This window comes from Cibotium barometz, chromosome 18, assembly GCF_041138505.1.
Source record: "Cibotium barometz isolate CiBa-2024 chromosome 18, ASM4113850v1, whole genome shotgun sequence".
NCBI lineage: Eukaryota > Viridiplantae > Streptophyta > Polypodiopsida > Cyatheales > Cibotiaceae > Cibotium > Cibotium barometz.
Window position 1 is genome coordinate 54,200,517 of NC_141063.1, and position 21,625 is coordinate 54,222,141.

Consider the following 21,625-nt stretch of genomic DNA (forward strand, 5'->3'; position numbering starts at 1 on the left):
TACACCTCTTCTTGCATGCAAGAATGCATTTTTTACATCCATTTGATGTAAAAACCAACCTTTAGCTGTAGCCACTGTAATCACAACTCTCATTGTTGCCATCTTTGCAGTTGGGGTAAATGTCTCCTCATAATCAATCCCATGTGTTTGCGCATATCCTTTGCTACCATCACTGTTATGTTTCACCTTATACACTCACTTACAATCAATAGCTTTCTTGTCTTCAGGCAATGGCACCAAATCCCATGCCTCATTTCCATACAATGCATCCATCTCCTCATCCATAGCTTTCTCCCAATACACATTTCCAATAGCCTCATCAAAACATGTGGGTTCTACAACTTGCACAACTTTTGCCATATACGCATAGTGATGTGCCACATAACCATCATAAGTCAACCTCTGCACGGGATTTTTGACTCTTCCAGATCTTTGTAACTTTGCATTCATGGCTTTTATAGCCTTCTTCACACTAGGTGTTCTCATTGCTAAAATCCCAAGCTCCTTATCAAGGCTCATCTTCGAGCCACTAGAATCTCCATCAACAAGAGAATGCCCAGCAGAAGTATGAGGCATATCAAGGGGCTCAACCACTTTCTCTTTGCCTTTATGTGATGTACCAACTACATTTTTAGGACTGGTATTATGAGGCAGCCTGCCACTCCATGGTCTATCAACAGAACCACTGGATGAGGACTCTCCTAGTCCACTCAATGACTGTGATTGCTGACTTGCATTCTATGTAACCACATTTTCATTTACATCACCCCAACAGTATCTTTTTCAGCAGCATACCAGCTACTCATCTCATCAAATACAACATCCCTGCTTACCCTCAATTCATGTGTAGCAGGATTATAACATCTATATCCCTTTTGCTTGAGGGAATACCCAATAAACACACATTTTTTTGCTTTTGGATCCAACATAGTACGCAGCTCATCTGGCACATGCACATATGCAATACATCCAAAAACTTTCAAGTGAGACAAATTAGGTTTCCTGCCAGTAAACCTGTCCTCTGGCGTTACATCATGTATGGCTACAGTAGGAGTCCTGCTCATGATATAAATTGCTGTAGACACAGCCTTAGCCCAATAGCTATGTGGTATATTCTTCTCTGCTATCAATGCTTGTGCTATCTTTGCAATGTGTTTGTTTTTCCACTCAGCAACTCCATTTTGCTACGGAGTGTATCTACATGTAAATTGTCTCTGAATGCCATTCTTTTGCAAGAATTCAGAGAACTCATTGGAGAAGAATTCTCCCCCTCCATCTGACCTTAGGCACTTCACATGCTTTCCTGTCTGTTTTCCAGCCATAACTCTGTAATTTTGAATATGAGTGAACACTTCACTCCTCTCTTTATGAAGTACACCCACACTTTCCTTGTGTGGTCATCAATGAATGTTACGTAGTATCTACAACCACCTTAGACATAGTCTTCGCAGGACTTCGTACATCTGAATGCACATCTAGTACATTCTTGCTCACATTTCTGTTATGTGGAAATACATGTTTTATTTGCTTCCCAAATTGACATGCTTTACAATCTTTCTGCATACTTTCAACTTTAAACTTAGGCAGTCCTATCACAATTTCTTTAGTCTGTATAGACTTCATTCTTTGCACATTTACATGCCTAATTCTCTTATGTCAAATGTCTATATCTGCAACAACTTCTAAACCATTTGTAAACATTGCAGCACTCACTTCAGGCATCTTTACATTCAATGTAAACATTTTGTCCACTCTGTTGCCTTTTGCAACCAACCCGCACTTATCTTTAAAGTCTTCTACATAGCAGCCATCAGGGTTAAACCGAACTTGCAAACCCTGCTCAATCATCTGACCAACAGAGACTAGATTCTTTGTAATGTTTGGAACATGAAGTACATTTGCAAGATACTTCACTTTACCATCCTGCATGGACAATGGCACATCTCTAACATGGGCAATCGGATGAGCAGTGTCATCTCCTGTTTCAACAAAACTTGTTCTTTCAAGACTCTTTCATTTCTTTGAACCACTCACCATGACTTGTCATGTGGTTTGAAGCACCTGAATCAACATACCATATGTCATCCTTACATGCTGCTACATCATTTCCAGACACAACATTAACCACATGTTGCATAACAAACAACCTCTCATTATCCTCATTATTTCTACTAGAGGATGCATAGTTGTTTTGTTGCACTTTTCCATTTCGCATGTCACTCTGCTTCTTATAGCAATCTGTCTGCACATGCCGAGGCTTACTACAGTAAAAACATTTGGCTCCCCCTGCCTCTAAATTGGCCTCTTTCACTTGTATGTCGTTGTTGTGAATCTTGGGATTGTTGTTGCTGTTGACCATAATTCTGATTACCTGTTCGGCCACCGCCTTGGCCACGTCCATGACCTCTATCTCTTCCTCTATCTGAACTTGTGTAGAAGGCCTGCTGCTCTGAAATGTTTTGTTTTGTGAAGATTGTTGATCTTCACCCAAGTTCTTGTTGGGTTTTATGCTGTGTATGCACCCAGAGGAGTGCTAGTGATCATTAGTAGATTACTGGGGCACTTTTTACTTCAGTTAGTGGAGGTTTTTTCCCCAGTTTAGTTTAGTTACACTTATAAACAGTTTATAAGTGTTTTGGTCCACTTGGCACATTTTATGGCCGGACATGTGAACACATCTTTTTAGGTCACTTTATTATGTGGCTAGTGTACTTCACATCATAATCTGAATACACAAAGAGTCGTGTTCTCTCTCTCTCTTTCCCACGCTTGTATTTGCAGCACATTTTATGGCCGGACATGTGAACACATCTTTTTAGGTCACTTTATTATGTGGCTATTGTACTTCACATCATAATCTGAATACACAAAGAGTCGTGTTCTCTCTCTCTGTTTCCCACGCTTGTATTTGCAGCACCTCCAAACCCTAACCCTAACAGCCCATAGCCTTCATTTGGTGTCAGAGCCTCCAGGTCGGCCAGCCCTTGCCCTGCCCGTACTATTCATCACCAGCTTCCGTACTACACTGCCCATACAGCTTCGCCTGCAGCCTTCCGTACCAGGTACCAGTTCGCCGACAGCAGCTACTGTTCCGTACACATGTGCCTCCGTACAAGTCAGCACCGCCTTCAGTACCGTACTGTACCAGCATATAGTCGACATAGCACTAGTTGACTGTTTCAGTACTGTACTTGCTATACGAGTACCTGCTGTGTACCTGGTCGCCCTGCTCTGTACAGTCCTCCGTACAAACCTGCGCAGACAGTCGTACATCATTCAGTGCTGCGTACCTGCTTCTGTACCAGTCGACTGTACCTACTGTACATTCGATTGAAGCTTCCGTACAGTATTGCTTCGACTGTAGCTGCTGTGCATTCGACTGCAGTTTCGCCTCCTGCTTCTGAACTATACCTGCTCGCCCAGCTTCTGTACCTGCTTCCGTATAGTACTAGTCGACTGTACCTGCACAGTATAGTCAACTCTACTTGTTCATTAAAACTACCACAACCTACTCAGTACAACTGTGGTAAGCATTACAAGTTTTGAATATTGGGCATTTTTATTTTCTCTGTGAAAATCTACAGGCAGATACAAGTAGACTTTCTTGCAAAGAAATCTACAGGTTTTTTTTGCAAGGTTTTGGGTGCAGTAATTTTGGGCTATTTTTGGGCATTTTGGCACTGTGTAAGCCATTTTTGCTGCTCTACTCAGTCAGTGGTGCATTGAGTTGCACATTCAGAGGATTGAGAGTGCAGGCATATTTGGGTGAACTGTATTCAGTGGAGTACAGTTGCTTTCAGTGTAATATGCGGAAGCTTCGGAGAAGGATCGGTACTTCAAAACTCAGAAATCAGCACTCTTTTCGTGACGGAATTAACGCACAAACTGAAAGGAGAAGTGCAGAAAATAGAGAGAGAAGGGGGAGATGGAGAGGACGCAGTATTGGGTCCCAATTACCCTCTGTAGGGCCCCCACCACGGATGGTGTATTTGCTTTATTAGAATGATGTAAATCTGAAAACAAATACAGGAAACTTGACCTTTTCTTGGCTGGAAAATCCTGCCCTTGACCTTCAGAAGTCCACCCCTTTGCTTGGCAATCTCCTTGGCTTGACTGGCCCTTGATTGGCTTGAGCACTTGGTGAAAACTGAGATGAATGATGGGATTTAGGCCTACCCTATTTATACTCCTCCTCAAGAGCAGTCGGCCAGCTGAAAAACAGCTTATTGTCCCACGACTGGTGAAAGTCAGCAATAAATGCTGAATTAAATCCCAAAAAATATTGCCTTTTTTCCCTAACAGGCTGAAAGTGATGTGCTTGCTTCTGATTGGCTGGACACCACTTTTGTCCACAATCCCAAGGCTGGCCAGCCTGTATGGGCTGCCCCATACATGCCCTACAGCCATCTAAAGGCTATAATCCCCTGGAGATTGCCTGATCTGTGCCCTAGGGCTGTCCTACAGCACCTCCATGGCTGGTGGGTTCAGCCTGGGCCTTCCTGGCCCTCATGGGGGTGGTTCTACACCATTCCCGTGCCCCCACTCAGATCCGGGGTAGCCCTATGGGCTGGCCCCTTGTCCTAAACCTAATCTACTCAGTGATCTGGCATCCGGTACCAAACCAGATACACAGAACCACTGACATCATTCTAGAGGGAGACTCACAGCGCGGACTGGCACTGTTTCATGTGTAGGACAGTGCACACGTGACCTTGGACTCATGTGCAGCACAATGCACACCTGACCTTGGACGACTGAGATGGATCCCTGGCTGACTCGTCCCGGACTGGGCTCACATGGGACCAGTTCACCATCCCAGGTCCTGCACCTTCTGTACAGAAATGTCTACGTGGCATCCAAGTGTGGGATGCACGTGACATCCCCTTCTGCTTAACTTGACGAAAGCTGCATAGCCTCCAAATAATCCGTCAATAATGCCGAATAGTCTTCGAAAAATTCTTTGTCGAGCCATACCGCTTCATGAGTTCCTCGGTCCTGAAACTTCGTGAGGAACTGTTGTACTTATGCTTTGATATCTCGTAGTATTCGGGATAGAGAAATTCCTGTAGATGAGGATGTTCTTTCCACGGAGACCTCTCGAAAAGCCAGGCAGATGGCAGTTGATTACTTGCACAAGGAGGTGGATTCTCCAGGCTTTGTGGTTCCGAATTCAAAGGGGGTGGTTTTGACAGGTTTCAGAAGGCCTTCCGTGGTCTTCAGTAGGTTTCCAAGACTTGGCTTTGCACTGTAACAGGTGTTGATCCTTGTGAGCAATGTGATGCCTCTTTGACTCGGAAGCAAAATGGTTCATTGATTTGGTTGATGGACACCAGATTGGACGAGAGCTTCCTGATGATACAGTTGAGCTCATGGTTGCAGATGACTCTTTGGGAGGCAGGATTGCGTATCTTGTGGTTTCTGCAGCATGCGAAGGATCATGGACTCTTTTACATAGGAGGGGGATTGATTGATGGAGTTCGACTCCACGGTTGGAGTGACTCAGATTGGGGAGGAGATCCGGACACGAGGAGATCTACTTCAGGCCCAGGAGTAGTTTTACGGAGCAGGAAGAGGCAGTCATCTTTTGCCTTGTCGTCGACAGAGGCAAAGTACCGGTCTGCTTGTGGTGCTGCTTGTGAGGTGGTAAGGTTGCAGAGGTTGCATGGTAGGATTGGGTGTCCACTGGAGGAACCCACGGTCATCCAGAGGCACTTTGTTCGTGAACAGATGACATCTTGCTAGAGTTCTGTTCGACGGAGGACAGTACGGTGGACCTCTTCACGAAGTCGCTATCTCAAGATTTGCTTAGGCGGCACCCGAGCTCCTTGTGGTTGGTTTCACAGCCAGGAGCTGAGAGGGGGTGTTAGAAGTCATCTCCTGTCTTTACCAAACACCAGGGCCTCTGTTGTGGGTGTGCCCACCCTTTGTAGGTGTTCTCTCATTTTTCCTCCCTCACTCGTATTTTCCCCCCATTTTTTCCCATTTTTCTGTGGCTTGGGTGGCAGCCCTGTGGTGGCAGGAGGTCTTAGTTGTTAGCCGACTGCAGCTATATGCCTACTCGAGGTAGCCGACTGTACTTGCACAGGTTGTGGACTTGTTTCCATGCAGGCCGACTGTTCACACCTGGTCAACTGGGTGTAGGGGCTGGTCGTGGAGTTCATGCACCTGTCGGCTGTTCTAGAGCAGGCCGACTGCAGTGTTGGGGCCATATAAAATGGCCCCACAGCCCCCTTGCCACATTGTATTGTATTCCGGGATCTTGTGTATATACAGTAGAGTTATACGCCTCTCTCTCTCCATTGCTGTCTATTTTCTGCACTTGCTCTTGTGTTCCCAGATTTGGTCATCATCTCCGTTGCGTATTTTGACAGTATCTTGCCTAGTCTATCTTTTGCTCCCTCACTTATGAGACTACTTCTGTCTCTTTCTTGGGACTGTATCACTTCAGTATATTCAACATGGTTGCTCCATCTCTCTCTCTCTCTCTCTCTCTCTCTCTCGCACTCTCTGCTCAGCACACTCTAGTGTTTATTTGCTTCCGCTCTGTGCACTCTTTCACTCATCATTGAAAGCAATGTCGAATTGTGCCACAAATGCTAGCACCTTAGATGCATCATATTCCCCATGAAAGGCATCAAGCTTGACAGATTTATCACCTGCCTTAAACTCCTTGAGCTTTTTGACATGTGACTCATATTCTTCCCGCTTCCTCTTCCCCTTATCTAGCGGGACAGGCTACAGCTCTTTCTGCATGGGCTTCATGAGCAACCAAAGGTGTTTCACGAGGCACGGCAGCATGTGCTCTATGAGCCTGTGGTCCAGATGCATGTGACCTCCCTGGATGATGAAATGTCTCACCACGAGATAACCCAATGGGCAAAGTTTTGCGGCTTGCATGCCGACCACTCTCACCATGATATGCATGCTTTGAATCCACTCGGCCATCATGCTTTCCACTGGCACCAACATGCACATACTTGTTTCCTCTTGTCCCATGCGGAGTAGATACATGGCGAGAAGTGACCGACACCTCTTCCCTTTGCACATAAGATTGCAACCGTTGTGATGCTGGGTCTCCATGTTTCAAACGAGGTGGAATTCTGAACATTAACTCCCCATCATCTCCCTCTTTGATATCACCCTTTCAGATGAGATAGGAGAGTGCCAACTCCCTTGGCTTCTTGCCCACTTCATGAGCCATGGACTCAAAGGTCATATCCACCATAGCATCAGCTTTCTTTGCTTCAATGACACTTTGTACATGAGGAACATGCAAAAATTTCAGCTCTTGCTGCTTTGCTTGCAAAAGTTTATTCATGTGTTCCAATTTAGCCCTCAATGCATCGGGCTCATCCTCATGCATAGGCTCCTTTCCATGGAACGGCTGTCCCAGCACAAATACGAGCAGTGCATCTAGGGTGATAGGTTTAGGGACTTCTGTCTAGATCAAAATGGCCATGTCCAAATCTTCTCCCTCGTACATAACTTGAGGATCTGATTGTCTAGCCTACCTATACTAGGGATCTCCAAGTGATGTAGCAAGATTTCTCTCATCCTACCAATCATGTGTACACTACCAATCTACCTTGCCAGATTTTTTAGGTCTCTCAGCAACCCTATATGGAATACTCCATGGACACGAAAGTTGCGAAGTATTGCGGGCATTTGGAATCTTCATTAAGCAAGATTTCTATATTTTTTTAGCATTTGGAATTTTTTTCTCAAGGTGGGGGAGGGGACCGTACCGTACGGTATCATACCGTACGAACCGTACGGTGCGAATGGGTTCGTACCGGTACGAGAAACAACTATGGATATGTATTATGTACTGATGATAAATGATGATGTGCTGTACTGTAGCAGAGAGGGCTGGTGTCCCATGAGCTGAGGTAAAAACACTGGTAGGCTTTGTGTAGCAGAGAGGGTTGCTGTCCCATGAGTTGAAGTAAAACGCTGGTATGCTCTTTGTAGCAGAGAGGGTTGCTGTCCCATGAACTGATGTAAAACGCTAATGTGTTGGAGTTGACAGGCGCAGATGATGAAGTAGATGGAGTGTAGGCACCGGCAGCAGCAACAATAGCACATATGGTACCTGATAGGGTCAATGAAGTGGTACAAATTGCTGAATGATGAAGCTATGCTATATATAGTGTGTGGGCTGCTGGTCGGTCCAATGAAAGGGTAGTCGACGAGCAACAAGACACAAAAAACATGAATAGAAAGTTGAAACTAATAAATCCAGAATAATCCCCTTTTTAGGGCTGGATAAAATGCCATTTTCACACACCCCCTCTCAGGCCAAAAAAGGAGAGAAGATGAAGGATACCAGGGTTCCACACTGACACACTGGCAGAAGGAATGTATCTCCCTTTGGAAGCAAGGTCTAATAAGATCAGAGAGGGAGATCGAGATGGCAAAGGTGGTGAAGATGAGTAGATGTACCTGGGTTGATTGTCTCCCAAAGTAAGATCTTGAACGGGGCTCTCCTTTGAGTAAGAAGTCCCATTCCTTGTATGGTCCAGATCGGAGTTTGGAGAATTAACGTCTGGTGAGAAGAATTGGTCCTCTGGGAGTGCGGGTAGACGATCCATGCTGTGTGCTCCCGAGGTCTTCAATCCCTTTACTCACGATAGCTCTGATACCATGTGAGGGCAAAAGGACGAAAGGACCAAATGTACGAGAGATCAGAGCAAAACGACACAGCATGAAATGGGTGAGTGAGTGTATATATGATGGTGAGTGAAAATACGTACAAGAGGCTCTCTGATGTGAGGTGATTCTGAGTAGAAGACCGGTGCAGAAGCAAAGACAATGTCGGAGTTGAAGCATGGTCGATGACGAAGGCTCGCGTCGATGTGATACAAAGGCAGTCCGAGAGGTGGTCAGTGTTGAAGGCTCCTGTCAGTGGATGTAGAGGCACTCTGAGGTCGTAGTGTGCCGTCGTGTGTGGTGTAGTGGTGCAAGCTCTGGTGACAAGGGTGCTTCGGTACTTGAGTGGTGATGAAGAGCGGAGAGGGCTGCCGTCACGAGTGGTGTAGTGGTGCAAGCTCTGGTGACAAGGGTGCTGCAATACCTAAGTGGTGGTGAGGAGCAGAGAGGGCTGACGTCCCGAGTGGTGCAAGTGGTGCAAGCTTTGGTGACAAGGGTGCTGCAATACCTTAGTGAGAGAGAGAAGCAGAGAGGGCTGCTGTCCCGAGTGGTGTCGATGCTGAAGATAAGCAGAGAGGGCTGCCGTCCCGATGATGTGAGATGGTGAGCAGAGAGGGCTGCTGTCCCGAGGTGAACTGCAGAAGAAAAACATAGATGTACTGTAGCAGAGAGTGGGTTGCTGTCCCAAGATATGTACCGATGAGATAAAACAATGATGTGCTGTACTGTAGCAGAGAGGGCTGCTGTCCCATGAGCTGAAGTAAAACGCTGGTATGCTCTGTGTAGTAGAGAGGGCTGCTGTCCCATGAACTGATGTAAAACACTGATGTGCTGGAGCTGACAGGCGCAGATGATGAAGCAGATGGAGTGTAGGCGCTGGCAGCAGCAGCAACAGCACATATGGTACCTGATAGGGTTAATGAAGTGGTACAAATTGCTGAATGATGAAGCTATGCTATATATAGTGTGTGGGCTGCTGGTCGGTCCAGTGAAAGGGCAGTCGGCCAGCAGCAAGACACAATAAACATGAATAAAAACTAATAAATCCAGAATAATTCCCTTTTTAGGGCTGGATAAAATGCCATTTTCACACACATAGCATGTGACATATGTTCGCCCAGGTACCTTGGCCTCTTGAAGAATCCATCTGTTGTGATCCTGAGAGAGTGATCCCCGGGGTTGGAGAGAGAGAGAGAGAGAGAGAGAGAGAGAGAGAGTTAGCTCATGCTTTTGGATTGTTTGTATGTCAAAATTAGAGGATCACCATTCCTCAAATACTACAAGATTCTTGGTTCAAAAAAAGCTACAAACCACCAAGTTTTTTCGAGGAGGATGATATTAGTTTGGAGGACATTGCTGCAGTTTTCAATGAATCAAAGGTCATATTCTACCGTTTGCCAGTGTCAAGAAAAAAAAGAGAGCCTAGACTGCTTATTTGGCATGCTGGTTTGTTCTGAAGGTATTGGGTAGCTATGAGTTTAGCTTAATTTGCACTGATTTTTTCTTTTGGGCTGTGGCCCATTTCGGGTGGAATGCTAGGATCATCTTGTTACCAACAAAGGACAGCATAAGGGGAAGCCAGCTTTCTTCAATGCATTTGAGCTGATTTCTTTATCAAAGGGCCTGAATCTCTCCGGACTTTTTGAAAAGAAGCAGGTGCATTACTCGTGGTTTGGGTTCTCTTTGGGGGTGGCGGGGCGGGTGGGGGCATGCGTGCGTGTGTGTTGAAGGGGCACTTTTTTGTTTGCTGAAAGAACATTACCCTCACCTCCTTTCTCCTTTTATTAATTTCCAGGATGTGAAACACGAGGTACATTTCACATCAAAACATCCTGCTCCAGAGATCATTTCAAAAATAGAGGAGACTGCAAAGCCTCTTGGCTTCAGTGTAAAGAGACAAAACTACAAGGTGTATTCTTGAGCCTTTATATTCTTGGAAAGCATAATATGAGGATTTGGACTTTCTCTCTCTGTACTTAATTATGGCCTATGTTTCAAGTTTTGTACTTACTGTGACTAGCTATGTTATGTTTTGTATGCACACTTAATGGATGCTAGATGAGGTTAGAAGGTGCAATGACAGGGCGCAAGGGTCATCTTTCCGTAGCCACCGAGGTTTAGCTCCTTTATTTGAGTACCTACTTTTTTGCAACATAATTGCACAAGTTTTCTTTATCTTTCTACATATGGTTTGAGCCGGTCGTTTAATCCAAGCTGTGTCATATCCTTTGGCAGATTTTTGAAGTTGCGCCATCCTTGTTTGTGGTAGAAGTAAGAAAAGCTGGTGGGGATTCACTGGAGTATCATAATGTAAAATTGAGATCTTTAACTCTTTACCTAAAGCTAGCAGGATAATAAGTTTGTTTGTTAGTAGCCCAAGAGAATTATACACGCATGCAGATGCATTCCATGGAATGCATGTGCATGCATTTGGAATGTATGTGCATGTGCATTGTCATATACCTACACATAAACCCATACCATATCTATGCCCATACACGCATAACTTTTTTTTTTTTTTTGGGGTGAAACCACTGCTGCATTAAGGAAAATATGGTACATTCATAGCTGTCCCAAGGTGGGACAACTACTACTCAGATATTAGGAACAATAGGAAAACGCCTCCAACTATTGAAAGGAAACATCTCCGAGGTCAAAAGAATCTCGGAGTGACAGGTAAAGAGACCTCCTGAAAAAAGCGATGCATATGATCTCCTCATGGCAGAAAATCAGCTGATTTCGTGCATGGTAGATTGTCCACAAAGCCTAGTATCTAGTCCAAGAAAGGTGCCTGAACATCTAGAAGAATTTCTCGAAGTTGTTGTCGGGAAATTGCACTCTCAAGTGCCCTAACAGTCTGTCCAAGAGAGCATGAGAAGAGGGGCATCCCCATAACAAATGAATTATTGTCTCTTGGCGATGCGAATAGCTCTTGCAAGAGGCGGTGCAATGTTTCTCTTAGTTAAGAAGGTGCCAACCAGGAGTGCATCCACAATGCATCTCCACAAGAAAAGTTGTTGTTTAAGAGGCAATTTGCTCTTCCAAACTGTGGTCAAAGAGGCCTTCCACCAGCGAAGAGGTTTGTTTAATGCCACAATTTATTTGCATGTGTCTGTATCCAAGGTGGAGGGAGCAGAATTTTATAAGCTCTAGCTGCGGTGAGGTGATGGAAAGAGAAAGGAGAGTAACCTGGAAGCTGCCTACCAAATTTCTAATCTCTCAATCTTTCCTCCTCCTCAAGCGGAGGCACTGGCTGAAAATCTTGCAATATAGAAATTACTTTATGCCATACATGCGTGTGATTTGATCATTAACAACATCATCAACTAAGCGTATGCCAAAGTTGGAGAGGAAGTATGCTTTTCTCGGTTGTAGTGCAGCCAATGAATGCTGAAAAGCCCTGCTCCAATGAATACTTTATTTTTGCAAAGAGTTGCCTCTATGTGGAGGTCTCTCCGACCAAGAAAGATGACAAAAGAGCATTGGTCAAACTTGTATAAGCGTGGTGGAATAAGGGCAGCTCACAATCCGACCTTCAAATCTTCCAAAGATGACGTTTGATGGGAAACTATCTAATCCTCAAAAGCCTTTGTTTTCATTGTCACAATCAAATGTGTCAACATCAAAGTCCAAGGTTGCTTTGGTTGAAGGAATTCAAGAAGTAGAGTTGCCTTTCTTGCCGGTCGGCCTCTCAGAACATTGAGGGTCGGGGGGGGGGGGGGGGGGGGGGATCTCGACGAGGGATTGACCGCCATACTGGTGGGGCTGGAGGGGCCCACTCCGAGACTAAAGAGGGCACGTCACCATCGGGAATATGATGGGTAAAATGCTCGAAACGGTTCTCTGACAGAACCGAATCCTCTTGAGATTTGCCAGCTTGGCGCGCTCGACGACAGTGGTCGGCTCTGGTGGTCGTGTGGCGGCCCGGGCGCAGTCCAACCGTCCGCCACTCACTGTCTGCTGGGTCACCCGAAGTTGGGGCCTGGTGCTTTGCTGCCTGAGGGCCTGCCCCTCTCTCTACCCCTTGGTGAGGGTCAACACGAGAACCGGGAGGGGGGGGACCACCGAAGGCGGTCTCCTTGACTGCCGCCGAGGGCAAGCTCTAGCTAAGTGATCCCTCTGTTTGCAAATGAAGCATTGGCCTGGGAGGCCAAAATACTCCACGTGTTGCTGTATGGGGTCTCCACGGAGGCTAGGTATAGAAATGCAATGCGGTACTGACTCTGGCGAGGCCACACAGATACGGAGAGATGGAATCCTAGTTGCTCTCGCGAGGGCCAAGGCAATGGTGTGTGTGTGTGTGTGGGGGGATCACTCTCTTGATGGCACCACCAATCACGGGGAGAAGAGGAAGGTACTCCTTCCTAAGGCCTGGGAAGCAAACTGTCATTGGGAAGTCCGAAACGCCAGCCAATGGGTCAGATGCAGGATTGAAGCCGTGTTGCCACCGAGCAAAGAAGGCCTGTGCCATACACAGTGCAAGGGGACTCAGCTGCATGACTTGGTCTGACGCTGATGTCGAGTCGAACTCCACATGGTAGTATCCGCGCCCTAGAGGGTGAATATCGATGATTTTTGCAAGCTCGCGAATGAGGCTGGCCTGAAAAAGATCCTTGTGTTGTCCGCGCACAGGGCGGCTACCAACAATTTTGCAGACCAGGATGGAGGTCTCAAGTGAGGAAATAGTTGGCAAGAACCCGAAGATCCGCTTCGGAGAATGCAATGCAAGAAATAGCGGCTTTGGTCGTGGATGACGGAGCGGTTGCCATGGAGTCATCCTTACGGTGAAGACCAGAAAGAACCGAAGCTTGCCGAATAACTAAAAACCCCAGAAGCCTGGAAACAACCACCTGCGCGGGAGGGGAGGGAGGAGAGGGGCGAGGAAAACAAAGAGAGAAAAAAAAAGGGGGCATTGTGCAGCGAGGAGGGGGAAGGAGGGGGTGGGCAGCAGAACGGAAGATGGGGGGCAGCAAAGAGAGGCACGGGTGAGGAGGGAGGCGGCAGAAGCACTACGAAAAGGGGTGGGGGTGGGGTGGAAGAGCTGAGACAAGGGGGAGGAGAGGGTGGGGGCGCACAGAGGGCTTGGGGAAAGTGCAAGCGTCGCCAGCGAAAGGGGGGGAGCTAAGAGCGTGTGCACGACCATGATGGTAAGTAGCATACGCATATTACAATTTTTTCTCAAGGCATTTCATCACCTTGAAGGGGAGCATAGTCTGGTGAATTATTAAAGTCACTACATAAAAAAGCATTTGTGACCAAGGTGGTAAGGTACGTAGTGTACGGCACGCTATCAGTACGTACGGAACGTACTTCTGTACGGAACAAATTTTAAGGTACGTAAACAGTACGTACCATTTGTAAGCAGTCCTAGAAACCTGAATATTTTGTAGACATAGCAACCAAAATACTTAAAATAAAGACTGAACCTCATTACTTAAAGTTTAAATCAATTATCAGTTACCAAGCCCATTACACAATACCTCATGTCAACAGTCATAGTGATATAAGCAAGAACCATGAAAGTCATAGATGATAAAAGAGAGTACAAATATCATGTCTATAGCACATGTCCTGGTCCACAAGTGCAAAAAGCAAAACAATGAAACACTACAGTTGTCTAGACTTTAGAGCATAGTCACAAGGGACGGGGACGGGGACGGGGACGGGACGGGGGATGGCCATAAGTAGGGAACGGGGACGGGGGAGGGAGCTTGAAACAAACTCAAAATCGTCTCTCGTACGGTCTCTCTTACTGCTGTCCCCGTCCGTCCCCGTCCCTGCGCCGTCCCGATTCGCCGTCCCGGCGTTCCAAGCCTCCGTCCCCTCCGTCCCCTGTGACTATGCTCTAGAGTCTAGACGCAAGAGTCTCAAATCTCATCATCAGATGAAGATGATGAGTCTTCTGAAGAGAGCCACACGCCACACATTTTTTATTTTTTTTAAATGATTCCGTACGGATCCATACAGTATGGTACCGTACCGCACCGTACGGCTGTACCGTACTGTACGGATCCATACGTACGTACGGCAGCAACGTTGTTTGTGACCCCTGGATATGCTTCCAATTGTTGCCACATTTGAGCTCGGATTGCAGATGTTTGCGAAGCATATATACAATTGCAAACTCAAATATTTCACCATTCACCATACATTGAATGATCATCCATCTTCCTTGAGGATCATTATAGGTTAGTTGAGGCTATAGCTCATGCCTAACCAATATGATAGTGCTAGAAAAAAGCATGATTACCAGCATAAAAGATACGGAAACCCACAAAGCAACCTTCCCACCTAGCAAAGGAATGCTGGTTGTGTGAAGCAAACTATGTGCGGCTAAGTTCTACGTATGTAAGACCAACTCAGCCTCCATTTATTTGTTTGACAGTGGCCTTGTACTTTATATGTCAAACATCTAAGTGGTATATACATATTTACATGTTTTGTAATGGGAGCGATAGCTCTTAAGTTTCCACCATGGCTGCCTGGCTCCTTGCATAGCCATGCTCAACATTAACCATAGCATCTGAATCACTTGTATTTCCAGGGTCATGCGTAACATTTGCAAGTAGCAGTGTTTGGGTTTGCTCATACTCTCACAACTGCTGACCAAAGTGGACCGTTTTTTTTGGGGGTCTGCCAAGCATTTGTATCCTGCTTTTCTTTCTTCTTAGATTTTGGCATAGGTGAACTAGTGGATGCAACTTTCATTTTCCCTTTGTCCATGTTAACATTTGGGGCTTGTTGTACATTTTTCCCCTTTTGGGGTTGCTTTGTTCCAACCGGAGTGTTCTCATTCGATTGCATTGGAGCGACTGGTGGTTTGCAATAGCACAGTCGGACACTCTGATTGCATATAACCAAATTTGCCACAAGTGGAGCAAGAGCTAGCAAATCTTTCCCATTTAAGTTTAAAAAGACAGCTTGGGAGGACATGCCAATCATCTCCACATCAAAGGCAACATTTGGTGGTGTGGGTTCATCAATATCCCACAATATGCAAAACTTATTGACATTTCCATTCGAGCGTGGGGGGCATACAACTTTGCCCAATGCTTCTGCCAAAAATGGTAGTGCAGACCGGTAATAAAGGGGGAGGTTAACTACCTCCACCCATACAGGGCACTTGTGCCTTATGAGAATTTGATAGTCCATAGTTGGCAGCCAAGGGTAAGCATGCCCTAGTTGCCGACCATAAAACAAAGGCGATTTTTCCAACAGTGTTTGCTTGTATTGCGGATCCGTGAAATTTGAATATCACTTCAAAAAAACCACGGTCAGCTTTATGTACACCAGTTACAAAACAGCCCCCAAGCAACACTTGAAGCCACTAGGCGACATCTGTTGGGTCTGGCATTTTCGTAGGGAAAAAAAGGACTACAGCTTTCTGTGCCAAATTCATCGCAGGATTAAGCATTACATGTCTAGGAACTTTGACATGGAATTGAAGCGTAGAAGTTTCCCAAACTTTTTTGATTTCAATACAACCTTCATGGAGAGTGTCTACAAACGGCTGCAATTCAGGATTGTCACAGAATAAAGGGCAAGCATCCGAATCTCCAATGAGCACACTTGAAAGTTTGTATTGGGTCCATAGCTGAGATACTGTACACCCTCTCCACCCGCAAAACAAAGGCGATTTTTCCAACAGTGTTTGCTTGTATTGCGGATCCGTGAAATTTGAATATCACTTCAAAAAAGCCACGGTCGGCTTTATGTACACCAGCTACAAAACAGCCTCCAAGCAACACTTGAAGCCACTATGCGACATCTGTTGGGTCTGGCATTTTCGTAGGGAAAAAAAGGACTGCAGCTTTCTGTGCCAAATTCATCGCAGGATTGGGCAAGCATCCGAATCTCCAATGAGCACACTTGAAAGTTTGTATTGGGTCCATAGCTGAGAGACAGTACACCCTCTCCACCCGCAAAACAAAGGCGATTTTTCCAACAGTGTTTGCTTGTATTGCGGATCCGTGAAATTTGAATATCACTTCAAAAAAGCCACGGTCAGCTTTATGTACACCAGCTACAAAACAGCCCCCAAGCAACACTTGAAGCCACTATGCGACATCTGTTGGGTCTAGGGAAAAAAAGCACTACAGCTTTCTGTGCCAAATTCATCGCAGGATTAAGCATTACATGTCTAGGAACTTTGACATGGAATTGAAGCGTAGGAGTTTCCCAAACTTTTTTGATTTCAATAAAACCTTCATGGAGAGTGTCTACAAACGGCTGCAATTCAGGATTGTCACAGAATAAAGGGCAAGCATCCGAATCTCCAATGAGCACACTTGAAAGTTTGTATTGGGTCCATAGCTGAGAGACTGTACACCCTCTCCACCCCCCCTCCCTCCCCACCCTTCCCTCTCCTCCCCCAACACACACACACACACACACACAAGGAGAAGCGAGTGCACAACAAAGGGTAGGCAAAACAAGGGCTGAAACCCTGAAACAGAGGAGCTGAAACTGAAAAATGCAGGTACAGATGTCAGAAACCCTAAAACACAGGTACAGAAACTTAGGTGCAGAAACCCTTAAAAGAAGCCACGGAGAGCAGACCGTTTTTTGCTTAAACCCTGAAACACAGGAGCTGAAGCCCTAAAAACCCGTGCACACACACACACACACACGAGCGTTGCACCCTTACAAGAGCAACACACAGAAGGCGCTACGATAGCAGAGGCGACAAGGTGCTGGAAAGGTGGCAGCAGGCGCTGCAAAGGCGGCAGCAGGCAGTAGGCAATGCTGCAGGGGCAACAATGGGTGCACCCACCATATAAAAACACACACCACCCACACATACACAGCCATACCTGTATACACATACATGTACATTTGCATACATTAGAGAACATGAGAAGTTAAGACTTGTGTCAGTTTGTTGTGTTACACATACATGTAACATTAGAGAAAGTGAGAAGTTAAGACTTGTGTCGGTTTGTTGAGTTGATCGTGTAGGAGAGAGAAAAGGTTTCGCTTTTTTATTTCTTTAAAAATCAGTAGCTGTGCGACTCTATTTAGTTTGCTTATAGTTGGGCTATTCCTTACCATGCCTTGATGCAGTTCTACGAAAACTTTTCAAGGGGCTTAAAGGATATAATATGGAAGAACGAAGTGGATATGGCAGCATAAGTAGACTATCTAGGAGCACTGTTGGTGAACTATCTCACATGATGCAGAACTTGAGGCTCAGGAACACTTACATCACGGATGGTTCAGGCTTCTCATGATATTGGCAAGTGCTCGTGATATCTTCTGAAGATCATAGCTGGGTTGCCATTGAGCTCTTCCCATCATTTATTATTCGTATCCCCTAATGTTTGTCTGCCCTAAGAGTGGATCAAATTTAAGGGGTGTATTTCATAACCTGGATAATGTATTTCTGGTTTTTTCATGTAAAGGTTCATTGTTGTGTATTTTATTTTACCAGAGAGATCTAATGTTTGTTTGTACTGTACTTCAGGGCAACGATATTGATTCAGCACTTTTTGAGAGAGTATTGCTGCACTGTATCCAGACAGCAATGCATGAGGGCTTTTTTTTTTTTTTGGGAGAGAGAGAGAGAGGTCTTTAAACGTCATAGCGGAGCCAATGGATGACAAATGATCCCTATGATTGCATGAAAGTACAAGCAATGGGACTTTAACATGGAACCTCTTTATTAGGAGCAAGATGAGTGAACCACTATGTGCACTCCGAGAGAGAGAGAGAGAGAGAGAGAGAGAGAGAGAGAGAGAGGATTTTTTTTTAATTTCTTCATAGAAATCCCAACTGTGTTTGGTATAATGCCATCCTAGGTGTTGTGGATCTTGTATTAAATCTCTGGTTAGAAATTACAAAGTAAATAAACTGTAAAAACAAGTAAAAACACACTAGCCAATGGTGGAGCTTCACTTCATCTTCAGGTAGGGGGTGACGAGAAGCTTTTGTGAGTGAAAATTACTTCATCGGGTAACACGTATAATTAGCCAAATATTGCTTGGAGCTGTGTAGACGTAGGCTAATAATGAGTCGGAACACTTTTTTCTCTCTTTGGAGGTTTTTTCTCGAGCATGTGTACACTGATGAGTGTGTGAGTGACCTGATCATATCACTTACTTGTACTTACTCATTCTCATTAATTTACTTGGAGTGTTGTGTTTCTTTCTATCTTTGTTTGTTGCATGTGTGTGTGTGTTGCTACCTTGGTCTCCACTCTTAACAATTGGTATTAGAGCGGGTTCTCTTGGCTCTCACCCTCTCATCATCACCTCCTCGGGTTGCTCTTCTGATTGTTTGAGATTGATATATTCTCTTAGGTGGAGATGGTATATCCTATAGTGTGACGTTAAGTATGTTAACATAGTTTTTATACGCTTGGGACCGTTTTGGGCGTGCTTCAGAACTCGCTTGCATTTTTAAGGTTTATGCTGACATCCTAGGGAGTGTCAGTTCGAAGTGATTTTGTTCCATTTTAGATTTTTTGCATCTTCAAGCTTATCATCAGTAGCTTTTTTAACATCATCATCATTGTCATTGACTTTTGTATCCATGTTAGTAACATTTTAAAACTCTACTTTGTGTCATTTTTAATACACTTTGTAAGTTTCTCCGTAATTAGGGATCTATTAGGACGACAATCTTGGTTGCATTTAGTGGTGTTCTCTTCCCTTGAGTCTGCTCCTCAAGTAGGCACAGTCACATATCCAAACAACTCCTTATATCCAGTACAAAGAGTTAGTAAGGTCATGCTAAGTGTTGTAAATGGTGGGACAATCATTCTCTCACAAGTCGTGTCTGTTCCAGGTATTAAAGAAAACTTGCTGTCAGGCTTTGTTATACTAGGACAAGCTTTGTGTTTAGATTTGTTTGATGATATGTGTATAATTTATGATCGGAGTGATGGAGACATCATTGTGGTTGATACATGAACATCAAGTGTTGAAAAGGAGTCAGTAAACTATGTATAGGATGATTTGAGTATTATTCCTTTAGTCTGTATAGACTTAATTCTCTGCACATTCACGTGTCCAATTCTTTTATGCCAAATGTCTGTGTTTGCAATAATTCCTGAACCATTTGCGAACATTGTAGCACTCACTTCAGACATGTTTACATTCAATGTAAACATTCTGCCCACTCTGTTGCCTTTTGCAACCAACCTGCACTTGTCTTTAAAGTCTTCAACATAACAACCATCAGGGTTGAACTGAACGTGCAAACCCTGCTCAATCATCTTGACAACTGAAACTAGATTCTTTGTTATGTTCAGAACATGAAGTACAACTGCAAGGTACTTCACTTTGCCATCCTGCATAGACAATGGCACATCTCCAACATGGGCAATTGGATGAGCAGTGTCATCCCCTATTTTCATAAAACCTGGTGTTTTAATGTTTTTCATCTCCTTGAACCACTCCCCATGACTTGTCATGTGGTTCGAAGCACCTGAATCAACGTACCATACATCATCTTTATGTGCTGCTTCAACATTTTCAGACATGGCATTAACGACATGCTGCATAACAAACAACCTTTCACTATCCTCATTGTTTTTGCTCGAGGATGCATAGTTGTTTTGCTACAATTTTCCATTTTGTATGTCAGCATGCTTCTTATCTGTCTACACATGTCCACGCTTACCACAATAAAAGCATCCACGTGTATCATTATACTACCTTTGTCAATTTCCACGACCTCTTTAACCCCCCTGCCTTTGAATTGGCCTCTTCCACCTGCATGTTGTTGTTGTTGTTGTGAATTCTGGGATTGTTGTTATTGCTGCTACTGCTGGCCATAATTCTGATTACCTGTTCGGCCACCTCCTTGGCCGCATCCACGGCCTCCTCTACCTTGTCCTCTTCGTGAACTTGTGTAGAAGGCCCGTTGCTCTGAACTGTTTTTGTTTTTGTGAAGACTGTTGGTCTTCACCCAAGCTCTTCTCATCTATAATCAACATAGACACCAAATCTTTGAAATTGGGAATGTTTTCTCGAGTCTGAATAGACATCTTGAATGCCTTGTATTGTGGCCTGAGACCACGTAGATAGACTTCCATCTTATCATCATCATCTACTGAAACGCCAATAGATGCAAGGGATTCTATAATACCCTTGACCTTCAATGCATAGTCATTCACACACATACTCTTTTTGTCCACTCTTTTTGTCCACAGTATGAAGTTCATTCTTCAACTGTATCTGTGTGGTCCCTCTCCCCACCGCGCAACGAATTCACGGGTTGTAGCAGCGGAGGCCTCGTCCAAGATATCTAGACAAGAGACTAATCCATCGGTTCTTCCAAAATCGATCCTGAAAAAACTTCCCTTGCCATGAAAGCACGGGTGATTCCACCAGGATAACTTTTTTCTAACGTAGTCAAAAGCCTTGACTAATTGAACTGATCTGAGCGAACGCGTAAGTCCCAAGTCAGATTAAGGAAAAGATTGCACTTGGATCATAGAGACCAACACTTTTAGGCACAGTCATTGATTCTTTTCCATAGAATAATTTTTGTCCAGGATTTACTTCATCTATTGTACCATAACAGAATTCAGTCTCAATTTAAGGATCCATCAGTCCAGCCTAACCCCATCCAGTCCCGTGGGTTAGCCAACCGCCCAACCATTGTAGTGATGGGTTTCAATTAAGAATTTGGTTAGGTTTTGTCCTAGGTACCAGAGGGAAAAGAGTTTCCAGGCCCCCTAGTCAGATATTCATGCAAACTTAAAACTAGTCACATCACTTACACACCCAATATGAAATTGTCTTTTTCTCAGCATCAGTTATCTTTAAAATAATCATTTAATGAAACCATTGTGTCACTGATCACAATCCTCAAAATCTCTAGTTGAATCCTTATTTCCAACAATTATTCCTTCATCGGTGTACCTATGGCATCATTGGCAACCAGAACGCTCACCACCTGTTCACTCAGGGGCCTTTTCGATAGTTCCTAGCTCATAGTAACTGGCAATATATTCACATATCAAAATGGA

At 44.8% G+C, this 21,625-nt stretch overlaps 1 protein-coding gene across 1 annotated transcript in view; it reads left to right on the plus strand.

Annotated features, from left to right (window-relative positions):
• LOC147629483 (CBL-interacting protein kinase 32-like) overlaps positions 1 to 17,920 on the plus strand; it is a 34,159-nt gene extending 16,239 nt beyond the window's left edge. Inside the window, exons 10-15 of the mRNA XM_086812740.1 lie at positions 9,906 to 10,028; positions 10,189 to 10,305; positions 10,445 to 10,558; positions 10,708 to 10,764; positions 10,885 to 10,959; positions 17,713 to 17,920. Coding sequence (XP_086668866.1) covers positions 9,906 to 10,028; positions 10,189 to 10,305; positions 10,445 to 10,558; positions 10,708 to 10,764; positions 10,885 to 10,959; positions 17,713 to 17,781 — 555 coding nt within the window. The 3' untranslated portion in view covers positions 17,782 to 17,920. The remainder of the gene's footprint in view (positions 1 to 9,905; positions 10,029 to 10,188; positions 10,306 to 10,444; positions 10,559 to 10,707; positions 10,765 to 10,884; positions 10,960 to 17,712) is intronic.
• Positions 17,921 to 21,625: the final 3,705 nt, after the last annotated feature.